Below are 26,632 nucleotides of genomic sequence, written 5' to 3'. Positions count from 1 at the left end.
CTGTTGGGAAAAAATAAAGAAATGCTAAATCTATTCATTGCACAGCCCTTCAAACAGCAAATAGAAGTCATGTGATGACAGATAATGTCTATCAAATACCATGAGAAAATTTCATTCTACTTAAGAGGCATTGGGTCTGTTGTTAACCATTTTGACAACTCCGAGGAAATTTCTGTTCTATCTCTGAGCGTGTTTATATTTCACAGGCTTTAAAACTTGCAGATGCAAATAGCCAACACCTTGAAAATCTGTGGGGGTGGGGAGAGTGAAAGTACAAAAAGTGACTCAGGGCATTTCAACTGATAGTCACTGTGCATCCTTCTATTTTAGAATGAAGGACAGGTAGAAATTACAGAGGATGTAGAGGCGAGCTAAGTAAGTGACTCTGAGAAAGGGAGAATTTGCTATTTTGAAAAAGAGGCAGACTGCATCACATTAAGAAAAAAAAAATTAGGCAGCTTTATTTTATGAGCAAGAAAAAAAAAAAAAAGATGAAAATTGCCTACAATTTAAAGCAGGGAGTGAATTCAGATCACTTGAAGTGGGAAATTGTCTTTTATGACTTGACCCTAGTGCAAATGAGTGTGATTCCGCTGAGGGCACTGGAGCTGTAAAAATACAGCTTTCTTTTAAAAGTATTAACTATCTTTTTACAAAAGATATGTCAAATATATTACCTTATGGCATAATAACTCAATGAAGCATTTTCAAAAACTCAAATTGCAGCTAAAAACATCTGAAAGACAAATTAGAATCTTTATTCTCTGCAGACAATGAAGTTTAAAAAAAAATATCTGTGAAACATGGTGATGGATTCTGAATGCGGAAAGTGTATTTTGGCCTCTAATGTCAGGTAACAATGATTTGAACAAAGTACAGTTTGATGCAGAATTTATCCTATCTGACACTAAGTCGATTTTTGAAAATGTGCAATTCTTTAGCGTTTTTAAGGTAAAAAATTGAGTGTTAATGAGAAACTTCTATCCAGTGCCTGATTTTAACTAATTAAGCTGTGAAATATAAAATCTGTACTCTGAGACTCTTAGGGACTTGTAATCATAAAACTTGTACAAGCAAAGTTAAAGTATTAAACTGAAATTGTGCCAAAAATATCAGGAGGCAGAGAGCATAGGGAGAGGTAAAATTCAGACAATATTTAATGAATGTCCGTGTTCCAGAGTTACTACATCAGGTGGTGTTTAATTAAAGTCTGACAGATTTTATAAACTTAATTGAATCTGATCTCATATACAAGAGAGAAGTAACTTTTTAAATGCCCAATAGAAAGTTGTACAACTGTCTAAAATCACACCAACAAACAAAAAATTCTGCTTCTGTGGAAATCTGTCCCATGAATGAATGAATGTTGGTGACCATTCCATATAGTTACATTTAAATAAAGTGAGCTGGTTTAATAATTTACCATTAAATTCTAACTATGTGGTAGCAGTTGAGACTTTTAAGCTTTATTCTCTACTTTAACAAGTTCTAAACTGTGTGTGGGAGGCTGGCTTGACCTTCCCCAAGGATTTTGCTAGCTAAAAATAGGTCGTTGTCAATGAAGCAACTGGAAGTTTATAAATGTTTGAAAGTGGATCTAGTCTGAGCTTGCTAGATAAAGAATGAGTCTATTACTGAAAATATAATTCAGTGTAAGGTTTTAGAGCTCTGTGGTACAGTACAGAGTTCCTGGATAATTAAAAATTTCTGTTAATTTCAAGAGGCTAAACAACTTTTCCCCTTTATGATTCTCAAGAAAAAATATGGCATTGCAACAAGTCTACTTCACTTACAAAGTCACCCTTAAATATGCTGGAGCTCCCCAATTTGAAATCCCCAGGGACCAAATTTGCAGTGGTGGCTTCTAAATTGCCATGCAGTTTGGCAATCTTAGATTTTTAAGTGGATAAAGGTTTACATTTAACGCACTAATACATCACGCAGGAATTGACTTTCTGATGTTTGTGTTTCACTGTGGGATTTGTAAGACCGAAATGGAACGTGCAAGTTAGAAGAGGCCAGGTGGGGCACCCTTTGAAGCTCACCCAGAGTCCTCTTACTAATAATTGGAGTTGCTAACTTTGACGTTGAGCCTTACGTAACATTGTTTGTCTTGTACTGAAATAAATTTACTGCAGTGAAGTGATGGATTATTATCATCCCCAATGAATTATAGTTTATTTTTTCACAGAGTTCCATGATATGGCCCTAAAATACGAACACCAGATTGTCCTACGTTATTTTCAATGATGTCATATCTGGGGGAAATGAATGTGGAATAGGAAATGAAGGTGATGGTGTTCAGTCTGGTTTCAAGGTTTGAGAATACTCAGTGCCCGGTTGCACACACTCCAATAGAAAGTAATTGTGGCTATTTAAGGATGAAATAATTTTTCCCCTGTTTTATGTGTTTTAGTTTTCAAATGCCTGTAATATTGTTAGAGCATTAATTAGTATTAAGTTGTTTGGACTTAAGTACTTAATAAAATTACAATATTGCGTCTCGCCTGGGGTGTTGTGTAAAAGTTGCTGAGACACTAATGGTGCTGTGATGTAAGATACTTTAGGAGCCTATAGGCAGTGGCTAAGGATGGAGAACTTGGTTAGACTGAATTCAGGTGGCTGGGCAAATCTAAAACTTACCTTGGAAACTAACTACTATATGATTAAAATTATTCAAAAGATGTGTCAATTTCTGGTGTACAGCATAACGTTTCAGTCATACATATACATACATATATTCATTTTCATATTCTTTTTCGTTATAGATTACTACAAGATATTGAATATAGCTCTGTGTGCTTTACAGAAGAAACTTGTTGTTTATTTTATATATAGTAGTTAACATTTGCAAATCTCAAACTCCCAGTGTATCCCTTCCCACCCACTTCCCCCAAGTAACTGTAAGTTTGTTTACTATGTCTGTGAGTTTGTTTCTGTTATGTAAGATAAGTTCCATTAGTGTCTTCTTTTTTCTCCTATTAGTGAAATTTTAATGTACTTTTTTAGTTAGAGGAATAAATTTACTGAAATGTAAGGTTTTAAATCAGAATTCCTAACTCTGTAAGATGGAATTAAATTTGTGTCAAGGAACACAATTCCTTTTATTTTTCACTCTGCCCTAAATATTTGACCTTCAGCATCAGGTCAGCACTAAAGCATGGAAAGAAAGATACTTGATGCCTGGGTGAGACACAAGTCTGCTTTTGAGATAGAAGTTCATCAGTCTCATGTGTGACATAGTATTCAAGAGCCACAGTATGAAATGTGAAAATAGTTTTATACAAACATAATTAATATGCATTTATCTCACTTGGAACTAGGTCAAGGCTATTTCTTTACATCCAATATATTGTGATTCCAGATGTTCAATAAAGTTTCAACTATATAAAAAGTAATTATTATAGCTAATTGGATTATATTATATTTCATCATTTAGGATAATATTTTCAAGCTTATTTCAGAAAGTGTAGTCTAAATGTATTGGAAATCATCAAAGGTGTAAAATGTGATAAGATGAGGGGAAAACCTTAATGTTCTTATTTAATCAAAAATAGCATGAATTTGAAGAATGCATGTTCTTAGTGAATAAGCCACAGCTCTTAGTAGGTTTGACAGATGGAGTCCAGGTGTATCTTGGCTGTGTATGTCACATGTATGTCTTCATTTTCCAAATAAGAAAACCAATAAGTGACATCCTTGCGAAGAAACATGAAAGAAAACTTAAATTTTGTTTCCATTGCTGAATTAAAACATTGTGTACAATTGACCTAATCCAGTATTTGCATAAAATATATTTCACAGGACAATAAGGATAGAAGACAGATCCTTGATGCAATAGGGAAATGTTTAAAGTCATTTCCACTATCACTGTTTTATATTGAGGAAAATCTTGCAAAAATTCACATGTCATATTCCTTGGTTATTTTTCTTGAAAAAAAAAATTTGCCAGATGTTATAAGGTTCTAGGTAAAGAGAAATATTTTCTGTAAGGAACATTTTTTTAAATGCAAGTCACTTTTAGTTTGTGGTCTGACATGTAAGTGGTTTGGAAGTCACCGTTTCCATCCTTCATAACAAGAGAAAAGGTTGAATAATCTAAAAATCAGCAACTCTTTTTAGATCTATTAGACAATTGAGGTCAAAAGCAAACCACTGCCCCCCATTTGGAGACAAACAGGGGAAAAGGAAACAGTTACAACTTTCTGGACAGAAGCCCAGGAACAGAAAACTCTGCAGGAAGGAATCAGCACTGGGGCAGGAAATCCTAACTGATGAATTGCTGTGGGCTCAATGTGGAGATAAAAAAAATTCCAGGGGATTCAGTGTTGAGGACCCCCACACTTCTCTAAGTTTTAACTTCAGAAGCCCTACTGTTTCTCACAGTGAAGATCAGAGACAACTTCCCTCTGCTTTCAGCAGGTGGAGGGGAAAAGTAACCATTCTGAAATTTACCCAGAGCAGTGTCTTCTTAGTACCAAGAGTTGCCCTCAAGAGAAACTGTTTACCAGAACCTAACTGATGTAAGGGAAGAGATCTCCATCATTGTTATGAGAAATAGGACAGATTGCCTGGGAATTGTCTGTTATATGTTTCTGGCACCTCCCATGAAGTGGGATAGTGATACTTGGAAGAGGATTTTAGTTGTACTGTATATTTCAAACTCAAAGTCAACTGCTAGAAAAAGTTTTTAAAAATATATAATTGATACGCTAGGAGACAATAAAAAGTGAAATCATATGAAATGCTCAATTAAAGCTAGAAGAGACAAAAAAATGAAAGGAAAAGAATAATGAATAGGAAAGAGTAACATTTATGGTAAATGTTAATCCAGCTATATAAAAAATCAGGTTAAATGTTGTTAGTCTAAACTTACCAATTAAAGGACAGAGACAGAGTAGATAAAAAAAGGGGGGGGGGAGGCCATCTCTGTTGGCAGCAAGAAATCTATTTTTAATATAAATGCACAGATAGATTAAAAGTAAAGGGATGGAGAAAGATATACCATGTTAACATTAATCAAAAGAAAGTGGAAGCAGCCATCCTCATTTCAGACAAACAAAAAAAGAGACGCCACAGCAAGGAGGATCATCAGGGATAAAGGGGGGAAATATATATCAATAAAGGGGTAATTACTCCGTGAAAATAAAATAGTCCTTATTGGGTGTGCATCTAGCATCAGAACATCAACATACGTAAGCAAAACCTAATAGCATTTCAAGGAGAAATAGATGAATCCATTATTATCACTAGAGACTTTAACACCTTTTATCAGTAATAGAACCAGAAGACAGAAATCAGTAAGTAATTGAACTGAGCAGTACTGAACAGCACCGTCAATCAACCGGATAGAACTGACATCTGTGGAATACTTCACGCAGCAGCAGCAGAATACGCATTCTTCCCGGCCTCTTGTGCAACACTCACAAAGACAGACCACATCTGGGGCCCTAAGACACACCTTAACAAATTTAAAAGATCAGAAATTACACAATGTCTGATCTGAGACGACAATGAATTAAGGTAGAAATCAGTAACAGAAATATACCTGGAAAACCCCAGAATACTTGCAGGTTAAACAGAAGACTTCTAAATAACATATGGCTGAAAGAAGACGTCTTAAGAGAAATGTTAAAATGTTTTGTATTAAATGAAAAAAAAAGAGAAAATAACTTATACAAATCTTTGTAATCCAGTGAAAGCTGTGCTTAGAGGGAAATTTTTAGCATTGGATGGTTATATAAGAAGAGAAGAAAGATCTAAAATCAATAATTTAAGTTTCCACTTAAGAAACTAGAAAATGAAGAGTAACTTAAATTTAAGGTAAGCAGAAGAAAACAAATGATAAAATTAAAGCAGAAATTAATGAAATTTTAGTGAGGAAATCAATAGAAAAACATCAATAAAACCAAAAGCTGGTTCTTTGAAAAGATCAATGAAGGTGAAAACCTTCTGGCCAGGTTAACTGAAAAACAAAGAAAAAAAAGTTACTAATGTCAGAAATAAAATGAAGACCATTACTACTGGTCCATGGATGCTAAAACGATTGTAGAGGGATATTAGGAACAATTATGTGCCCACCAATCTGGTAACACAGGTGAACCAATGTCTTCAGGCACAACTTAGCCAAAACTCACACAGGAAGAAATAGGTAATTTGCATAAGCCTATATCTATTAAATAAATTGAATAAATAATTTGGAATATTCCAAAACAGAAAGTACTAGACCTAAATAAGTTCACTGATGAACTCTTCTAAACATTTAAAGAAGAAATTATTACCAATTCTATATAATCTATTCCAGAATATAGAAGCAAGGGGAACATATCAACTCATTCTGTGAGGTCACCCTAATATCAAAACAAAACAAAACAAGACATTACAAGAAAGGAAAACCACAGATCAAAATCTTTCATCAAAAATACGTAGAGAAATCCTCAAGAAAATCTTAGCAAATTCAATCTAACAATGAAAAGAAAGAATTATGCAGCACAACGAAGTGGCAATTATTCCAAACATGCCAGACTGGTTCAATATTTGAAAATCAATTAGTGAGACCCATCACATCAACAGGATAAAGCAGAAAAAAAATCATATGATCAAATCAGTAAATGCGGGAAGAGCTTTTGACAAAATCACAACAACCATTCGTATTAAAAATCCCTCAGTAAACTAGTGATTGAGGTGGACTTCCCCGACTTGATAAAAAAATCTACAGTGCTCTGAGAACACTTCTGAGAGCCAACTAAAGTTGGAACTGTACAGAGAAGAGTAGCATGTGTGACATTTTTGTGACATATTTCATATTTTTATGGTGACTGTAGTTCGCAATACCGTATTGTATACTTGAAATTTGCTATAAGTAGATCTTAAGCATTCAAACACACAAACATACGAAATGATGGATGTGTTAACTAACTTCGATTGTGAAATCCTTTCAGAATATACACACTTACCAAACTATTACATGATACACTTTAAATATGTTACAATTGTATTTGTCAATTATACCTCAACAGAGCAGAAAGAAAGAACATCTACAGACAAAAAATACAGTTAATAACATCATTCTTTATGGTGAGAAACTAAATATTTTTCTGCTAGAATCAGGAACAAGGCAAGGATGCCAGTTGTCACCACTCCTTTATGTGTACAATGTGCTTCATAAACATGAAAAGGCAAAAAGCCAGGCCATCAGTCCTGTGAACAGGCTCATTTCACTCTCCTTTGCAATTGACTCTGGCCACTTCTGATTTCAACTCTGTTCAAGGGGATAATGCGTCCTTACATTGAAGAATCACGTGCTGGGAGAGAGAAAGGTAACTAACACATATGCTGATAAATCGATGGGTACCCAGTGTATCTGAGGACAAGCTCTTAAACAGCAACCGTTTATAGAAGAAGCCTCTGGTACCTATTAACTCACAATTTCTGATTTAAAATATGTATCTCAGTAACAGTACTTAAATGCCACAGGGAAAAAATACTTTTGATTAGAAAATATTTAACAGTCTCAATTTAGAACTACAAGTTAGTATTTAGCCTAAGAAAGTGTTCATATATATATATTTTTTCCATTCTCCCCCCAGTAAAAGCCACCAAGGGAATAGTTGGTCGCTATGATTCATTTTGACAATGTCTGCAGAAAAAGAAAATTCAATTGTGTTTAAATGAAGAGATCTTTCACATACTAATGCAGTTGAGGAAAACAGAAGTTATCTATTGCTCTGAAAAATAATGTGGTGACTTTTAGAATTGTATTTCCCTTTGCAGTTCTTGCCTGCCATTCACTGTTAGTCTGCTCAGTGTGGGAATCAGAGCATCCAAGAATGCGATACAGTATCAGTCAGCTCCCAACAGCCCCCCCCGACCTGTTCTCCAGGTAGCATACAAAGTATTTTATTCACTTGTACCTGACAGATAGTTTTGAGCAAATTGAGAGGAAAGGAATACACTTTGAGTCAACACAAATATTTGATCACTTTATGCACAAGTCACATATAACAAGGTGAATTTTGTGAAATCGCATAATCATAGTGACACTCTTTTTTTAAAATTTTGGTGCAAAGAATTAAGTGTGATTGATATATAACTGACAAAAAAATTGTGTTTAGTTTTCTCTGTATGTGTGTGTGTGTTTGGGGAAAAGTGAAATTTGCACATGATTTAAATATATTCTGCCACATGCTATAAAATATATCATTTCATTAAATAAAAAGGATATCCCTCTATTTCAAGGTAGTGGCCAGCACTTTCTATATGTCAACTCATCGGACCCCAAAGAAGGATTCACGGCAAGAATCACCACTTCCCAGTACTTCCCAGCAAGCCTCGGGATGTGTACTGTTCGGTTCTGGTTCTACATGATCAATCCCAGCAGCATGGGCGTATTAAAGGTACAAAAGGAAGACAGAGATTTGTCTTTCACTGAAATATTCAGAGCATGTGTTTAAACTTTTTTTTTTTTTTGGTAGTCAGATGACACCAATTCTGATTCTATTAATTTCTCATTTCTTTCTGGGGCAATGGGACTTTGGCAGGCAGTGCCATCATTCATCTTAATCTCATTCAAGATTTAGCTCATTCTCGGCTGCCACCTGAACTCAATTATGGTGCATGCTATTTAAAAGCTTATCTAGAGATACAAGAGTATGGGCGGATTCTATATGTATCTTCTGATGATAACTTAGGGACAATGAAGAAATGTGATGCGAGGGGTAATACTGGAGAGAATTTTCTTCCCCAAAGTAAAGACAAAGCACACTTAGATCATAAGCGTATTTCAGGTCTCACTGAAAACAACATGCCTGCTTTACTTTTAACTAGTTTAATACAAGAGTCTGCACCAAATGCAAATATCTTTAGAGAAACAAGTTGCTGCATTTAGACTTCTTATTGTATGAAAGATCAATGAGCTTTTCAATTGTCAGGAACCAATTTTTAAATCTTGATTTCTCATTAAAAGATTATATCTCAGAACACAACATGTATTATTGCCTTGAAATTATACAATTACTGAAATGTTTGTCTTTATCTTAAATATTGTCCCTTGTAAATAATAACAGCTATTATTAAGTGATTCCTATCTTTCTGATTGTGTATTATAACTTTATATGTGTTGTCAGTTTAATTTCTCTCATTCACCTAATGAGGTAATATCTTTTCCCCAAATTTACTGTGAAGAAACTGAGACTCACAGTGTCTTGGCTATCTTCAGAGAGGTCTACTGGAAAGAGCAGTGGAGGGGAATTGTAGTCAGCCTGACATCCAGGTTTTGTAGAGGAATTGCCCTCCCCTACTCCAAATTGTGTTGCTAGGTTTGACCGTCACTGTGGCTTTCTTTCGCTGCCTCCACATGTGACCCACGCAGGGCCAGTCATAGTCATCTCCAGTATTTGACACAATGTAGAAGAGGCTTTCTCTTTCTTCTGTGTTGCAAGTTACAAGGATGCAGGCTAGATCCGGGCTACTGGGGGCCATCGCTCCCAATATGGGAGAGAGACTGAGAAAGAAGCTAGCACGCAGAGGGGCTCAGGACTAAAACAGGAGGAGGAAACAGAATTGTGCCTCCTCTTTAAATCCTGGAGTGTACTTTGCCTGAGCCAGGAAAATTCTTTCTGTTACTTCCTACTGAAACATTCCAAACTATTACAGAAACCCAGGAGAAACTGTTTTCGTGATGTGTCTTTATGTCTCTGACGGATCACAGTAACTGTGGCAAGTCTCACGTTCGCAGCTATTGCTTCGGAAAATCTCGGGTTATTCCCAGACTGAAAAACTTCCTGAGAGTGAAGTGGAAACCCCTTCTTTCCACCCTTTAAATGCAGGCTTCCCAGCAACATGTCCTTCTCTCATGTTACTTCTTTCTTTCTTTTAATCTCTAATTTGGGTATAACAATGCCACATTTTACAACAATTTCTAAGGTGCGGTTTTTCAGCTGATGTGTTGAATGTGGAAGAATCATCTGTCATTACAGCATTGGCAAGTCTGATGAAAAGATAGCTTCTTTAAAGGGTCTTACAAAGGGTTTGTGCACGTGTTTTGTAAAGTAACTGAGAGTCCAACTAATACTATCTGGAATTTTGGTGAGGAAGAACCTCTTCTTTTTAATATTAAAAAGAAAATTTTAAAGAATAAAATAAATAATAATATCCACTGAGGGAGGAGGTGTGGAGAAACAGATATTCATTGCTATTAGTGTGCAATTATAAAGAGCATTTTGGAAATTAAAAGCTTTATAATTTTTATATCATTTACTGAAACATTCCACATCTATAAATATATTATAAGGAAATAAAGATAGATATGCACCATGCTTTATTTATAAGGTTCTTCATCTCACTGTTATGTATAATAAGAAATACTTGAAACCACCTGAATGTCAAATATTAAGAACTGGTAAAAGATAGTACGTTCACTCTTACAGTGAAATACTATGGAGAAATTAATTCTGTAAATGAATAATTAATGATAAAAATAAGTATGATTCATTAATAACCAAAGTAGATATTAAGAAATACAGATTCTAGAATACCATTAAAAATATATCTAATTTTGCATGTGTCAACACACATTAATATCTATATATCTTAATCTATGTAAATATCTGTGTGTGTGCATATACGTATAATAGAAAGAAATATACAGAAGGCTATACACTTAAATGATGAGTAATTATCTCAAGGTGGGGGGACGAAAAGATTTTTTTCATTACATTTATGTTCATTTATTTTATAATTTTTTTCTACATTAAACATTTTCTATCTTTCTAAAAAGAAATAAATATATCTTTCTAAAGGGTCTTCATATTTGAAAAGGTTGAAAGATGCTGCTCTGGGATGTGCCGTAAACAGGTGCCTTCTGGAGTTAGTAAATGGCAAGTGTGGTTCTGGCACGTGGTAGATGGTAACTGCTCATCTGAAACTGTTTCTTACACTGACTACATAAATCCTTTAGAAAGGACATGGCAAAGAATCTCACGTGCCGTTTCATGATGGAGGGTCTGTGGGGCAGGAAAAATAACAAGGCAGTCCTAAAAGAGATTTCCACTAGCAGATTGTGCTATAATGCTTTCTTGTCAGCACAAATTTTATGAAATTGTATTAAGTGCTGTGCATTCCTTGTCCGCCTGTGCTCTGTTCTCTATCCCAGAGAACTACACTTCCCAGACTCCTCTGCTGTTGGCATAACTGAGTAAGTTTGGCCAAATGAAGGCACTGGCCAAAGATCTGAGGGCAGGAAGAGGAGACAAGCCTTCCTCCTGTCTCTGTCTCTGTCTCTGTCTCTCCCTCTCTCTCACTCACTCTGTCTCTCTCTCTCTGGGGCTGAGTTTGTACCCCAGTTCACCTGTGACTCAGTTTCCCCTAGACGAGCCCTGCCTTCTTAGCTCTAGCTCCCACCAGGGACGCCTGCCAAATGCCATCTTCCTGCAGCAACTCAGCTTCAGTATTCCTCCCTTTGATGCTCTGGTTTTAGGGGAAGAAACATCTTCCTGTAGCTACTAGTCTTTCAGTTGCCTCATAATTTCTTTGGTGGTTTCTCATCTCTTCCGTGCCTGTTGTACAAATTTCCTCAATTTGAAATATGTTCCAGTAGTTTGCCTTGTCTACCTTGGCCCTGTCTAAGTGCCCACCCCAAAGAAAACACAAACCTTTTGAAGACATTAACTGGTAAAACAATGAAAATTTTTGAGTGAGCACTAGTTAATTTAAACTTGTCCTCCTTATTTTAACTTATTAAAAACTTACCATCTAGTAGGGGAAGATTGAAAAAAAAAAAGACACAAATATGACAATTTCAAGTTGTGATACAATACTCTGGAGCGTATCAGTTTTACTGTGATAAGGAATTACTCATTTGAATTTAGATTAGAAAAACCAGAAGGATCTATCCTTGTGATTAACTGGACTAAGAATGTTTGGGGAAAGGGAACAAGTTAATGACAAAGCTTAAAGGTGGAAGATATTTGAAGGCCAGTATAGCAAAGAAGAGAGAGATCAAACAGATGGGTAAGAACCAACTCATGTAGGGCCTTGTAGGGATAATAAGAAGATGCGATTTTATTCTAAGAAGCATGAGAAGTCACTGGAGAGTGAGTGTCTTAGTCAGCTTGGGATGCTATAATAAATTACATGGGCTAGGTGGCTCAAATAACAGAAATTTATTTCTTGCAGTTCTGGAGGCAGAGAAGTTCAAGATCGAGGTAAGGGCCAATTTGGTGTCCGTTGTGAACCCTCTTCTTGGTTTGCAGATGGCTGGCTTTTCACTGTGTGCTCACCTGGCAGAAAGATCATCTCTCTTGTGTTTCTTATAAGGACGCTAATCTCATTCATGGGGGCTCCACCCTCATGACCTGATTACCTCCCAAAGACCCCTCCTCCAAAACCCAAACCATTGGGAATTAGGACTTCAGTATACGAATTGGTGGGGAGGGGACACATTCAGCCCATAGCAGAGAGTATTAAATTGTGGAATAATAACACCTCATTTGAAAATTTAGAAGATCTGTCTGGCTGCTATGTGGAAAAGGAAAAGGGGCTTCGAAGATGATTTTCAGGAGTCCCCGGCAGAAAACATATGTCTTGGTTTAAAGTGGAGTGTAAGGATAAACTGGAAAGCCATTGCTACAAACAAGGAGTAAGACTTAGATCTTCACTGGCAGTAAGATTATTTTTTAAACAAAACACACTTTAATTTTATTAGTATTAGTGAAGGGATCATATAAAACTCATGCAGTCAAGGAAGACTTGCATAGTGGATAAGAGCAAAATGAAATTCCATTATGGGATCTCTATTTCTTTCTTGGGATAAAAAGCCACACAATTCAGATTTATCTCAGCCTGCAAAGTAGAGAGCTGCAAAATGAAGGAAACGTTTTATAGGAACTGGGAAACCTGATAGTGAATGAATGATACTCAGGATAATGTTCAGAAGAGTGAGATGTCTGTGCAGACATCAGTATCTTTTAATTCAAAGGCTCAGGAGTTATGACTGATGTTAACGAATACTTTATTTTCTAGGTCAGTTTCTTTCTATCTTTCAGTTACCTCCCTATCTATAAAATTAAAAGCACTCTTTAAAATAGTGCCCGTCATTTTCTGATCCACATTACCAAAAGAGCCTTAAGTGAAACCAAATTAATTTCCCATGAGATTATTTCGTTCGCGTAGTTCAGCTTCCTAGCTTCTGGCTTGTACTGATATTTAATGCAAGCTCAGGTGAGTTATTTAATGTCTATGAAAAGAGGTAAAATTTGGCCCAGGATAAGAGAATTTCTCTATAAATGAGTAATATCCTTTTATTACTCTGAACTCATTTTTTTTAAAGACACGAAAAGGAAGTGAACTTTTATAATTAATACTTTTCATAACACTTTTTGTAATTTATAGGAATTTCTAATCGTTCAGGGGAAAAAAAATGAACTACTTCCTAAAACTTCCTTCAGTGATAACAAATGAGTTAAGATATCTCAGTGGGCTTCTAGAAGCCTTTTGTTCACATTCAGAACAGTTAGCCTACCACGTTGAAATGGTCTTTGTCTTAGAGTTGAGTTTTAGGGCTAAATGATTTCTGCTAAAACCCTTGGAATGCAGCCCGTAACTGTTCCACTCAGGAAGCCATTATTGTCGTGGCCCCCAGGCTTGTGAATTTAGCTTTGTTTTGTTTTAATGTGATATTTAGGAAGACAGTAAGAGCAGAGGGGGGAAAAAAAGCTGAAAATAATATCAGAGGATTACCGAAGTCCTTTATACATATCGATTGATCTAATCCTCACACCATCCAGTAAGACAAGTCATGACCTTACCTACATTTTCACAGATAAGGCAAATGAGATAAAGAAAGCCTCAGGAAATTGCTCAAGGTCATAGAGCTATTTAAGAGATGGCAGGCCACCCTGTCCCCAGACCTGCTGGCTCCAGCCTGTTCTTTTAATTACTGTGCTTTACTGCCTTCCATAACTAGATGGGTTTTTCTAAATGGCATATTTTATTTTCCATATTTTTATTATTCAAAATCATCTTTTATTTTCTATCAATAGTTCCTGAAGTCTGGTTCTCTAAAAGGCACTTTGCCTATTTTGCATTCTGCATATTGCACTTTTCAGTGTAAATCTGATTTGAATTACAAATTTCACAAAAACAACAGAAAATGGTGTAATGTTATTTAAGTAGTCCCCTGAATGCGCTCCCTAAACGTGTAGTGTGTGTGACGTGGTGTGGGGGATGCTGCAGGGTTTTGTTTTTCCTGTAATTGCCTATCATTTAATCCTTTTGTTGCTCTGCTTTTGATGATTAACTTTTGAATGAGCCATTCAAGGTTAAGAGCCCCCAAGACTACCTCCTCTTTTTCAAACTGACTGAGGCCTCCTCTGGTCAGTTTCAGTCCTCTTGGGTTTGTCATTACACCTGTAGGTGTCTTCTTAGAAGAGCTGGACGTTCTGGGGGTCACCCTCTCTAGGATAATGCAGGAAGAAATTCTGTGTATTCCCTGTGATGCTTCCAGAACCATGAACTTCAGGATAAGAAATCTGGCAGAGAAGGAAAAAGAGTCTCACTTCAGTTCAGCCTTGTTTCTTAAATGCAAGATGACCTTGGGCCCTCTGGGGTATGGCTAGAGACACCGTGCACCAGCAGTGAGGCCCAGGTAGTTTGAGATATTCTGGAGAGGACATCTGATACACCGATCTGCAACTACCCTCGTCACCCATAGATAATAATATAATCAGAAATAATTGACTAATGAATCAATGAAATAGTGTGCATAAACAGTTCCTAGTAATAAAGGTGGTGCATTTTAGATTTACATTCACTAAATCAGGGCACTACGCTAGCACTTAGGGCAATAAAGTAATAACTTACAAAATGATAACCTGTGTTGATGACCTGCCCCAAAGGCTCTGGATATTTCCATGAGATATTACCACGGAGACGAGGCCCCCTGGCCCATTTTTTAATTACCACTACTGCTGCAGAAATTCTTCCGGTCATATGTTGAGTAAAAAGAGAAATGAGAAAAATGTTGTTTCAAAACGGAAAAAAAAATATATTCAGAAAAGGTGAATATATATTTGTATTTATCAAAATATGTACTCAAGATTAAATAGGTACTAGTTTGTATGGCCTATGCTTAAAGCAATTTACAAATCAGATTTTTTGTTTAATCCTTTTCTTTCTTATTAATGCTGAATTTAAAAACGCGTTTGTATGATGTTACATTTTGTGAAAGTTGCTGAGAGGTGCTATCAGAATTCTGTCTCTAATTTTATTTTTTTTAAAGTGCATTTTTACTGATGTTCAGACTAACCAGTTCTCTCTCATTCTTGTTGCGTGCTGAGCGTCATGGTCATTATTTCCACAAGTGGTGGAACACTGCTTATTAAAGGCAGCTTTTGATAATACCGTTAGACAGTGTTTAAGAGAGGAAACAATCATATGCAAACATCCCCAGGCATAAGTGGTAGAAAGCATGAGGAGTCGTTGAGCATGCTTAGAGAATTTCTGCCGAACAGACTTGCTGAAGCTCTGGATTATACCCGACATTTGTTTTAAGCAGAAACATGACTAGTAATGTACTAGGGATTTGTTCTCAAGGTGTCACTCCCACCGGTGTGTTGTGATCATTTGTATGATATGACACAGGTGATATGCAAGAACAATAGTTAAAATGAACCAAAGCGTTTCTGTTGTTGTCGTTGTTGATTTCCTCCCTTGTTGAGAGTAGATTCAAGATTCTCCCTATATGGTATCAGTATCCCATATTTAATCTGACAGGTCTTATGGAATAGAAGAGGAAGGTAAGGTTGTATCTGGTGAGCCAGGCAGTTTGCATGACACTAAGGACCCTGTAATAGGAGATGCCTAGCAGAGCATATCGAACACAACATATCATCCATCACATCGTGAGCATCGTGGGCTTATGTTAACAGCTTAGCAACGGTGGGCGCACACCTTGACAGCAAAGATACTTGGATAACACAGGTAGAGAAAACTGCTGACGTGTGCTGTGTATCTTTTATTGTAGATAATAGAAAAACAGACCTCAGGATGGCAAAAATGTTGCCATGAGTTGCTCTTAAAGTATACATACATTTGCTGGCTGAGAAGGCATTACATTAAATGCAAAAGTTGATAGTCGGGTGAAGGAGCTAGTCGAATATGACCTTCAAATTACACTTTCCCTTTAGAGTATAATAACAGCAGAAAAAGAAAAGTGACCTCAAATTGAAGAGTTATGCTGCCAAAAATTAAAATCAAGTCACAGTTTTAAGACAGAGACATGGGAATTTGCAAAAGAAGGAATTTCTTACACCTGCCTACAAGCAGCCCAGGTGCAAAGTCACCTTGAGAGAGAACCAAAAGTCAGATTTGCTTAGAAGTCTGGGTCCCAAGCTGAATATGACTTCTTAAATAAAGAAAAAATTAACATATTCATAGTTAAAGCAACTTTCCTGTTACATTTTTGTTTTGTGAAAACTGTCAGTCTCTATCTTCCTTGTAGAGTCTGGCTTTAAGGCTTTACCTAGAAAGCCCTTTCCTGTCATAAAATTACAAATTATTCTCATTTGTTTTAGTTATTATATAATTTTGATTTGTGTGTATAACAGATTAATCCACTTATAGTTCATTTTGTGTGTATATGGTGAGAAGTTAGAAACTCATGATTTTCTTTCCAATGAGCAAGAGGATTTTTCCAACACCATTGATTCAATACTGTGTCCTCCCCCTGTTGATCTGACCTGCTTTCATTATCATATATTAAATCTAAATAGACGTTTGTAGATTTTCTATAGATGTATGAAAGAATGACTCTTTCTTAGATACAAAGATCGATGCACAGAGTGATCATAGAAACAGAGATAAACCATAACCTCTATATCCTTACTCACTGTTATCTACTCTCACCTGTATCGACTCCACTATTCAGTTCATCTCCAGGGGCTTTATTTTAGCAATCTTTTTGTTAATTTCTAAGAACTCTGAATGCTTCTTTTTTCATATTAGTTCTATTTTATAGATACGATGGCCACTCCAGTCTCTCGAGGGAATTAGTTCTATTTCTTTATTTATTTCCTCATTTATTCTATTAGCAGTTGTTCTCCTGGTGTTCAGTGTTCTGTTCAATTTAATGTCTCTCTCTTAGAATTTTCTTCTTCTGGTTACTCAGTGTTGGTTTTCTTCTCCAGTATGTGGATGAGTCTAGATTGGGTAATATTAGTAAACTTTTTTTTGCATCAGACCAAGTGAGCAATTTCATTTCCCAAGCAGTGAACACATGTTCTGATTGAAGATCTCAGGTTTTGTTGCCCTGGTGCAAAGGAGGAGCTGCAGTTTCTGGTGGACTTACGTTTCTGATGTACTGGTAGCTTGTTTATTTGGTGAGGGAGGTACAAATATTTCAGGGCAGTCACAAGGCCAGCACCTCACTTCTCTGGTTTCAGTGCCCATTTGTGAAAACCCCTGTGTCAGATTTCCCACTCCAGCAATATTTACCCCCAATTTGTGTCCTGGGTACGCATGTTAGCATCAGCAACTCCCAGCACACGGGACTGACCTGGCTTTATATGGAGTTCTTTGATTAACTATGAACTAGTGTGACACATACAAGCTCTTTTATGCTGTCTTTATGCTCTTTGAGTTATTCCAGAATTCTGCTGGTAAACAGTCACTTTTTTTGATTGGTCTTTGTTTCACCTGTGGATATTTGCAAGTTCCTCCATTTTATTTATGTAATTTCAACCAACAGTTTCCATTTGGTTTAAAACTTCCAGAAAGTCTTTACTATTTTTGGATGTTGGTGGCTGTGCTCCTAATTTTCCAGTACTTCTGTGGATTTCTTTCACTATTTTTCCTGTCTTTGCAGTGGAACATTCTTGAGGTGTATAGGTAAACATGTGTTTTCAGTTAGCCATCAGAACCAGAAACCATTTTTCCAAACATTTACAATTTTGCAGACTATGTTAAGAGAAAAGTCAATCAAATGACAATTTCATTTTGCAATTTCATTTTGTTTTCTGTTTCCTGTTTTACAGTTTAATATTTCCTTCATTTTGAGTGAATATGTCTTGAAGACATTTTGAAGGTAGTCTGTACAGTGATATCCTTTAGGAGGAAAAAAAAATAGAGGTATCCGGCTAACAATGACTGCCTCACAGGTCATTCTGCTATTAAGAGACATTTGGTTGGTGCTTTATTTCCAGTTACTCTTAAATAGTCTGTCTCTTTCAAAGAATGTGAGGTTAATGTTATAGAGCTAAATACGAATCAGCCATTTCAATTTCTACAGGCATAGTAGCTGTAATTTTCTCAACTCTTCCACGTCTGAGATAGCCAGTGATGTTTATTGCAAACGAGTGATGTTCAGGAAAGGCAATCGACTGGAAACCTATGTCCTGGACCCAGCTTTTTAAGTTACTAATGACTGGAAACTTGGAGAATTTCTAAAGCTCTCTGGTTCTTATTGCTCTTATTTACAAGGACCCTAGCAATGCATTTGTAAAATAAAACATCAGAAAAACCTGAAGTTGCTCCTTGAAATAATTTTTTTAAGTCCCCGGAATGTGTCAGCTCTTTGTGATGAAATTGCTCAGTTAACGTTCTTAATTTCATGACTCATCCTATTATATTAACTCTTTTTCCAAAATAGATGATATATGATACGTAATAGCAAGCACGTGAATAATCCTAAAAAGGAAATGTATTAGTGTTGGTACTTACTTTATGTACATTATTTTACTTTAAACCTAGTAACAAGCCTATGATGAAGATACCAATATTTCTTTCATTTAGCAGAAGAGGAATCAGTTTTAGAAGATTACCTAATTAAGCCAAAGGTATCCAATTAGTATTGGCAGAGGCAGGATTAGAATCTGGGTCCTAGCCCCTGCCCATAACATAATTCTTTACCACCAATATTCACCAACCAACTTGGCTAGTCCTTTATATTTGAGCAGGGGTTTGATGTGAATGAACTCATTTAATTTGCTTGGAGATGTTACAGAGCAAATTGGGATTCTCTCTCTCCCATCTCAAGTGAAAAAGGCAAAGAAAAAAGAGTGATCTGTTTCTTCAGCCTTTAAAGACAGAGCTGAACTATAGATAGTTCATCAATCCTAATTCTGATTGTTCCAAGCCTTTATTAATAATCACTCATTCCCCTACTTATCTATGGTGATTTGTTTTTTAATTTTAAGATACCATAGCTTATTTGTAATTCACTGACATCCAAACCTAGAGAAAATTGTGCTGATGTTTTAGAGTGAACAAATAACTACTTGTAAAAATAGTGATTAGAGTGTTGTTAGCTCTCTCCACAGTTCCTGAAAAATCCTGACTTTTGTAAGTAGATACATTCCTTTATCAGTAGATACATTTCTTTACGAAATAAAATGGTGAATTTGCTAAGGCAGAATTTGGGCAGTGAGAAACATGAGATGCAACATTCACTTCCATCACTGACCAGCGAGTCACTTGATCTCAGTCCCCCGTGAAGTATTTGACTAGATCTCCAAGATCCTCTCCAACCTCAAAGTTCTTAAATCTTTAACTTTTCCATTCGTTAGCAAATGTTTACTGAGCCCCTATTATGTACTTGGCAGTGTTCTGGGCATACAGAAATATACAAAACAGACAACCCCCTGCTCTCATAGAAATTATGTTACAATCAAACAGGAAATGTCATCAGTGAGTAAGCTTGGGTAGCCTTTTTAGAGACTCTGCAACAAAGTAGAGCGGTATAAGAAGGTTGGTGGAGCTGGGTGTGGTCAGAGTGGGCCACATCAAGAATGTAAACTTTAGCAAACTCTTGAAGAAGTTGAGGCTGTGAGCCATGCAGATACAGGGGCCAAAGTGGGAGGGTACTTCAGACAGGAAAACCAGTGCCAAGACCCAAGTCAGGGGTATTCTCGGTATTTAGGAGGACTGGCAAGGGAGCCTTGTGGCCAGAGCAAAGAGAGGGAGAGATTAAAAAGTCACAGAGGAAAGGGGAAAAAGGAGAGACCTTGACACTTTTATACCATTGTAAGAACATTCTTATGATCTTGGTTGCGATACCCAGTTCTAGAAACTTGCTTACTAAGTTACTTTAGTGCCTCCTTTGACAGCTTAATATGCCTGGTACTTTGATCATTCTTGCCTCTGATCAGGCAAAGATGTTTGGTCTCTAAAGAGGGAGTTGGGAAAAGTAGTTGATGTTGGCAAGGTAAGAGATGGTGTGCCACCTGACTTTTTTTAAGAGTCCTAAATTGGAACTGGAAGTGTGATGGAAAGAGGGTAGGGAGAACAGAGAGTGAGTAAATGTGTTTAGAGGACCAAGTGACTAAATAATTGCTTTAGTTGGCATTGAAAAGAGTGAGGCAATTAATTGAGTTTTTCCAACAAAATAGGGAATTGAGTAGATCAAAGCAAATGAGGAAAATTCCACACTAGCTCTATCATTCTGTACTGTGTATATGTTGGGTTTTTTAAAAATAATTTTAAAATTAATGGACATCGTCTTTTTGAGCAGTTTTAGGTTTACAAAAAAATTGAGCAAGGATGCTCAGACAGTTCCTGTGTCTCTCCCCTCAAGCCAAGTTTTCGCTGTTATTAACATCTTGCATTGCTGTGGTGTGTTTGTTACAATGGATGAGCCAGTGTTAGCTCTTTATTACTAACTAAAGCCCATAGTTTACATTCGGGTTCAACTCTGTATGCTGTACATTCCATGGGTTTTCACAACTATGTAATGGTATGTACCCTTAGTTTCATACAGAATAGTTTCACAGCCCTAAAAAATCTCCTGTGCTCAACCTAACCCTCCCCCTACCTGGCCCTAACCCTGGAAACCACTGATCATTTTCACTGTGTCCACAGTTTTATTTTTTCCAGAAATTCCTATAGTTGGAATCATACAGTATGTAGCCATTTTTAGATTGGCTCCTTTCACTGAGAATTTGCATTTAGGTTTCCTCCATGTCTTTTTGCAGATTGAGAGCTCATTTCTCTTTTATTAGCAAATAGGATTCCAATGTATACAAGTACCACAGTCTTACCTATTCATCTACTGAAAAACCTGTTTGTTGTGTCCAAGTTTTGACAATTATAAATAAAGCTGTGATAAACATTCATGTGCAGGTTTTGTGTGAAAAGAGATTTTCACAACCTTTGGAAATAAGGGAAAAAAATCTTTGGGATGAAAAGGTGACCCAGAGACTGGAGAAACTATTTTAAAATATGTAACTGAAAAAGGACTGTTAACCAAAATAAACAAAGAACTTTTAAAACTCAAAAATAGGAAAACAAGCAACCCAATTTAAAATACAAAAAATATCCTAACAGATTCCTCACTAAAAAAGCAAACAACTGTGAGATTTTTTTTTTCTCCCTCTGCTTCTTTCAAGATTCTGTCTTTGTCTTTGACTCTCTGCAGTTTGTATATCATACGCCCAGGTGTAGACAAATACCAATGTTGTTAATTATTCTGTTGGTGTTCTCAGATCTCCCAGGAACTCTGGTTTGTTGTCTGCCATTAACTTTGGAAAAATAGCACTTATTATCACTTTAAATACTTCTGTTCTTTCTCTCTTTCTTCTCCTACTGGTAATTCACCTGATGCGTGTCACACCTTTTGTAACCATTCCACGGTTCTTGGATGATCTGTTCTATTTTTTTGTTTGTTTTTTTCCCTTGCATTTCAGATTTGGAGCTTTCTGTTGACATATTTTCAGGCTCACTGATTCTTAACTCTGCTGTGTCCAGTCTATTGATGAACCCATCAAAGTCATGCTTCATTTCTGTTAGAGTGGTTCTTTTTTAAAATTTTTTTTGATTTTTAGCGTTTCCTTTTGATTCATCCTTAGAGTGTCCATCTGTCTGTTTCCTCTCACTGACGCATTTTACATACTAACTTTAATAAGCTAAATACTTAATGAAATGGATAAAATGTTTCTGATACCCACAAGTGTCCATTCAGAATCTCTAAATCAGCACTAGTGACCTGCCTTCAATGTTTCGGGAACCTAGGAATTCTGACTAGTTGCAGGAGAGGAACTTCAGGAAAAGCTACTGACTGAGTTCTTTCAATTTTTCACCTGCACAACCTAGATACGTGGATATTGTTGAAGTAGCTGTTTTCCACCATCCATACTATTATGGAATTTAATCATTCTCTCTCATATTTTCTATTACCTCTTCATTATCTGTTGTTGAATGTTTTCCTCCAGAGGAATGTTCATTCTAAATAAATGCTGAAGATGTGCTTTCTCAGATACTTGACATCAATTTAACTGGTTAACGTTACAATATTTATATTTAAATGGTGTATTATTTTATTTTGACTGTCTATATTTTGATTTAGCAAGTTTCCTTTAAGTTTTTCCTGCTCTACATTATAAGCTTAGATTATAATATCCCTTTGAATATAACATATACTTGATTATAATAAACTTCATTGTAATATACATTTATATATTCTTTGAATACCTTTTTGTTTTTATAATGAAAATCATGAGAACAATGATTGTTTTATAGTATATGATGTTGACAATTGTTATATTAATGGTGTGATATAGCATATATAGCATATCTATATATATAAGTATACATAACATCTAAGGAAATTGTAATTATAAAAGTTTGGTACAAAAATATAGAAAAAATATCTTTTCAACACTTTTATTTTTTGTTCAAACAGATCTTTTTTTGAAAAGCACTAGGGAATGACTGTTTTTGTTTTGTTTTGAACTGTTTTTACTGTTTAAAAAATGATTAGAACTCATCATGGTGGTTGGTTTCAAAACCAAGTCCATTTCTATTTCGTTTCTTGTTTGTTGAACCTGCTAGTCCTCATACTTTAAAAAGTCCTAAACACTGATTTTAGTTAATTCAGGTCGATTTTCTGTCTGTCAGAATGTTAAATATTTGCTGCACATTACTTTGGTTTCTGAAATGACTTGTGTTACCCTCCTGTTCATTTATTATGAGGATTTCCTTTTTCTCCAGTAGTTAATGATACAAAAAATTCTAATTGTACACCTCCTCCAGCTTTTTAGACACTTAAGATAGTTACAATCTGGGGGCATGTCCAGTTTGATACACAGAAACCAATATGATGAAACTAAACAAATGTCTAATTCATCAAAGAAAATACAGCAGTCATAGGCTCACTTATAACCGCAATTTGCCCAAGTGTCAGCTGGATCTTGCCCCCTATGTCACAGAGCGGATTCTACTGTCAAGGACACTTGAAATTATTATAATCGAGCTGTTGTGTTGCTAGACTCCATTCTTTCACCAACAACCTGGCTGCCCATATTCCTCAAACATCCAGAATATAATAAGCTGAATTCTTCTCTTTTGTTTGTTTTTATTCCCCATTATTAGGTGTATACTATTGAGGAATCTGGACTAAACATCCTGGTGTGGTCCATGATTGGCAGTGAAAGAACTGGTTGGTTGTATGGACATACACCTCTCTCCAGTAACAGTCCATTTAAGGTGGCCTTTGAAGCTGATTTGAGTGGAAATGAGAACATCTTTATCGCCCTCGATGACATCTCTTTTACCCCAGAATGTGCATTTGGAGGTAAGCGATTCCTTCAGAAAATGGAATGTGCAAGTATTGTTTTTAATATCTAAATTTAGAAGAATTTGGAATTTCTAAGGAATTGCATTCCTTTTCATGTCCAGACCTATTCATACATTGTAGAAAAAGCAGGGTGTGTTGTGGGAGGTGAAGTTTTTCTGCTCAGGAAGTTTTACCACAGAATTTTCATGTCCTCTAGGCAACAAAATCACTTTGATGAAAGTTCTTTAAGAAACCCAGAGGAAATTCAGTTCCATCAATATAGCTTTATTGTCTACATTTTTTTATTTCCAAAGGTTCATAATAATTGCAGCAGGTAAAGATCCCTCTGGTCACCCACCATCTTGCAGACTGTCTTTTCCACCCATATTAGCCTTTCGCCTTCCCTGGGGCATTTTCCTTCTGTTTCCACTCTACAATTTAGAGCTCTTATTCTGTTGCGTAAGTGAAAAAAAAAACCTTGTCTTTAACTCTTTTTCTAAGAAATCATCCCCTTAACTGAAATCTGAATTTCTGTTGCTTAAAATGCTTCCACTTAAGTGGCTGTTCGTTCTTTGGTAAAGTCTTCACATTTTCAACGTTAGATGGTAGGGTCACTGCCTTTCAGACTACTCCAGGCCTCTTTCAGAATTTTGTTCTTACAGCCTTGCTCAAAAATGTCTTCTCTTTTAAAGCCACCTGGGTTCTTATTTTTCTCATAGTTTTCCACTGGATCCTAAGTCCTGGGCAATCTCAACTTCCAGGCGAATCAACCTATGTAAATCATTGACCTCTTATATTCTAGTCTCTTTCATAAATAGTTTTTCCTCATGAACCAGCTCCCATAGTTACATTCTGAACCTTATCATCTCCTCTGAAAATTTAGGATTGAAAATCTGATCTAATTATCATTTTCTCTAGTGTCTGATCACTCCTCCTACACCTGTATGTCAACATAATAAGAAAAAAAAAATAATTCTAGATTTGCAATATTTCCTGCTTTTTTCTATAAAGCAACCTCTTTTTACTTTTTTCCCTAATATTCTCAGATTTAATGATCTAACACCTCAGTTCCATTCTTAATCAGCACTTTGAATTCTACATCCTTTATTATTTCATTTTAACATAAATTTGAGTCCTAATTATGTGCCAGGAACTCTGCTAAGTACTTTGCATGTATTAGCACATTGATTTATCAGACCATCCCTGTAGGATAGGTAGAAGTTATCTGGCTTATGTTCAGTCACACTGGCTGTATCTATTTTTGAAATTGACTTACTATAAGCATTTGCATTTTTCAAACTGATGCCAGTCACACTTACTGGGGCCACAGAAAATTTCAACTTATCACCTTAGCTGAACTCTCAAGAGTCCTAGACTCACATTTAGGATCATTCCCTGGCACTACTTTTCTACAACTTTCCTCAAATCCTCCAATCTCTCCCTCGAACTTTCTTCTCTCAGCCAATGTTTTTATATCCTTTAAACAAACAAAAAAAAGAGCCCTTTTCCTAATAAATTTCCTTAATTTTCTCTTTCTCTCCTCCCCATGTGCCTGTATCTGCAACCAAATCTTCTTGTCACCATTTGTCTCAGGAAAAAAAAACCCTTCCATTTTTCCAAGAATAAGTCTCTGTTTTGGTCACTTCCATTCTCAAGTCTTCCCAGTCATTCTTCCATCAAAGTCTTTTCTGTCTTATATCTTAGTATCTCTCCTTCCGTTACACATTCTCTTCCCTCACACACATGCACATTTTCCCACTAGTTTTGAGCTCCTCAAAAGCAAGAGGAGCTTGTCTGTTTCATCTGCAGAACCTCACAGAAGGACTAGGAAATTAGAGCTGAAAAGTTACTATTATTCTAAATAACAAGAATTACAACTGAAACTGATTGTGTGAGTAGCAGCTCTAGCATTTGCCTAAGTATAAGCTGGATTTTGCCCACTATGTTGTAGAACCGTCAAGGATAATTTAAAAAAAAAACAAAAAAAAACCAGCAAGACTTGGGATTAAACCATGAACTGTCTTTTCTTCCTAATTTTATGTAGAAATACTTCCATCAAACTCCCACCCAAAGTCCAGGATACCCAAGCTTAGTTTTTACAGGCGTGGTTCATAGTTGGCTCAGGCAGAAGCTCTTTGAAAACTATCAGTTAAACTAGTATTTCTCAAACTGGGCTATGCAGACCCCCATGGTAATGTGCCAGGGAGTGGGCAATACTGCCAAATAAACCTGATACAGCTTCATTGTATTTCCTTGAAGATTTAGGGAAGTTAAATTTAGTATTGTGTCACATTTGGAGTTAATTTATGGAGTGGAAGTCCAGACTTAAGCATAAAGCTTTAAAGAAATGTTGATCCAGTGGGCTAGTACTTATGCCTTCTCCATGGCGCTTTGAGGTACTATGATGGAAAAGTTGGGGAAGTGCTTTGAAAAGTGATTGGACCGTTGAAAAATGGTGTCATAGAATTGACAATATCCATAAAATATTGTTGAATATGAAAGGTATCATTAATACAAGACATAAATCATATAAGCATATATTGTTCAATGTATAAAATATATATATAAAGTATGAAATCAATTTTAATAAGTTATCATCTATCAAGAAAATATAAGGCTGCAAGAACATATAAAATACATCCATTTCTGGGAAATGGAAATGTGCATGAGTTCTGTCTTCTTCTAGGTTTTTTTTTTTTTCTGTTTTTATAAACGTATCTTCAAAACAATATTGGTTGTAATTGGAAAACAACAATAACATAACTTTATTTTAAAAAGTTGTAAGGTCACAATATATGTGATTAAGAACTAATTATTTTTGGAAAGTAATTACTTTAACCTTTCCCTAACTAGAATTATTTATCAGAAGTAATATGAGAGCTATAGTATAGGCTGTTTTTCTTTTATTATTTTCAGTCTCATAGTTTTTCAAATAGTTATTACAATAAATTAAACAGTAAATTAAATAAAGCACTACAATAAGTAATAACCCAGTTGTTGAAACTATTTTAGAAATGTGAAAATGTATTACACGTTAGCTCTTTTTATTTGCCAGGGTTAGGAAACATCAGACAGATTAAACTTTTATGG

The 26,632-nt window shown here is 35.9% G+C and overlaps 1 protein-coding gene across 1 annotated transcript in view; it reads left to right on the top strand.

Annotated features, from left to right (window-relative positions):
* Positions 1-26,632, top strand: part of MALRD1 (MAM and LDL receptor class A domain containing 1) — a 365,316-nt gene that overhangs the window by 225,846 nt on the left and 112,838 nt on the right. The window contains exons 22-23 of the mRNA XM_032474166.1: positions 8,239-8,396; positions 23,359-23,560. Of these exons, the coding sequence (XP_032330057.1) occupies positions 8,239-8,396; positions 23,359-23,560 (360 nt within the window). The remainder of the gene's footprint in view (positions 1-8,238; positions 8,397-23,358; positions 23,561-26,632) is intronic.

The sequence above is a fragment of the Camelus ferus genome, chromosome 35 (genome assembly GCF_009834535.1).
Source record: "Camelus ferus isolate YT-003-E chromosome 35, BCGSAC_Cfer_1.0, whole genome shotgun sequence".
In the NCBI taxonomy this organism is placed as follows: domain Eukaryota; kingdom Metazoa; phylum Chordata; class Mammalia; order Artiodactyla; family Camelidae; genus Camelus; species Camelus ferus.
The sequence above is the reverse complement of the archived record's forward strand: the minus strand, read 5'-3'. Positions and strand labels throughout refer to the sequence as shown.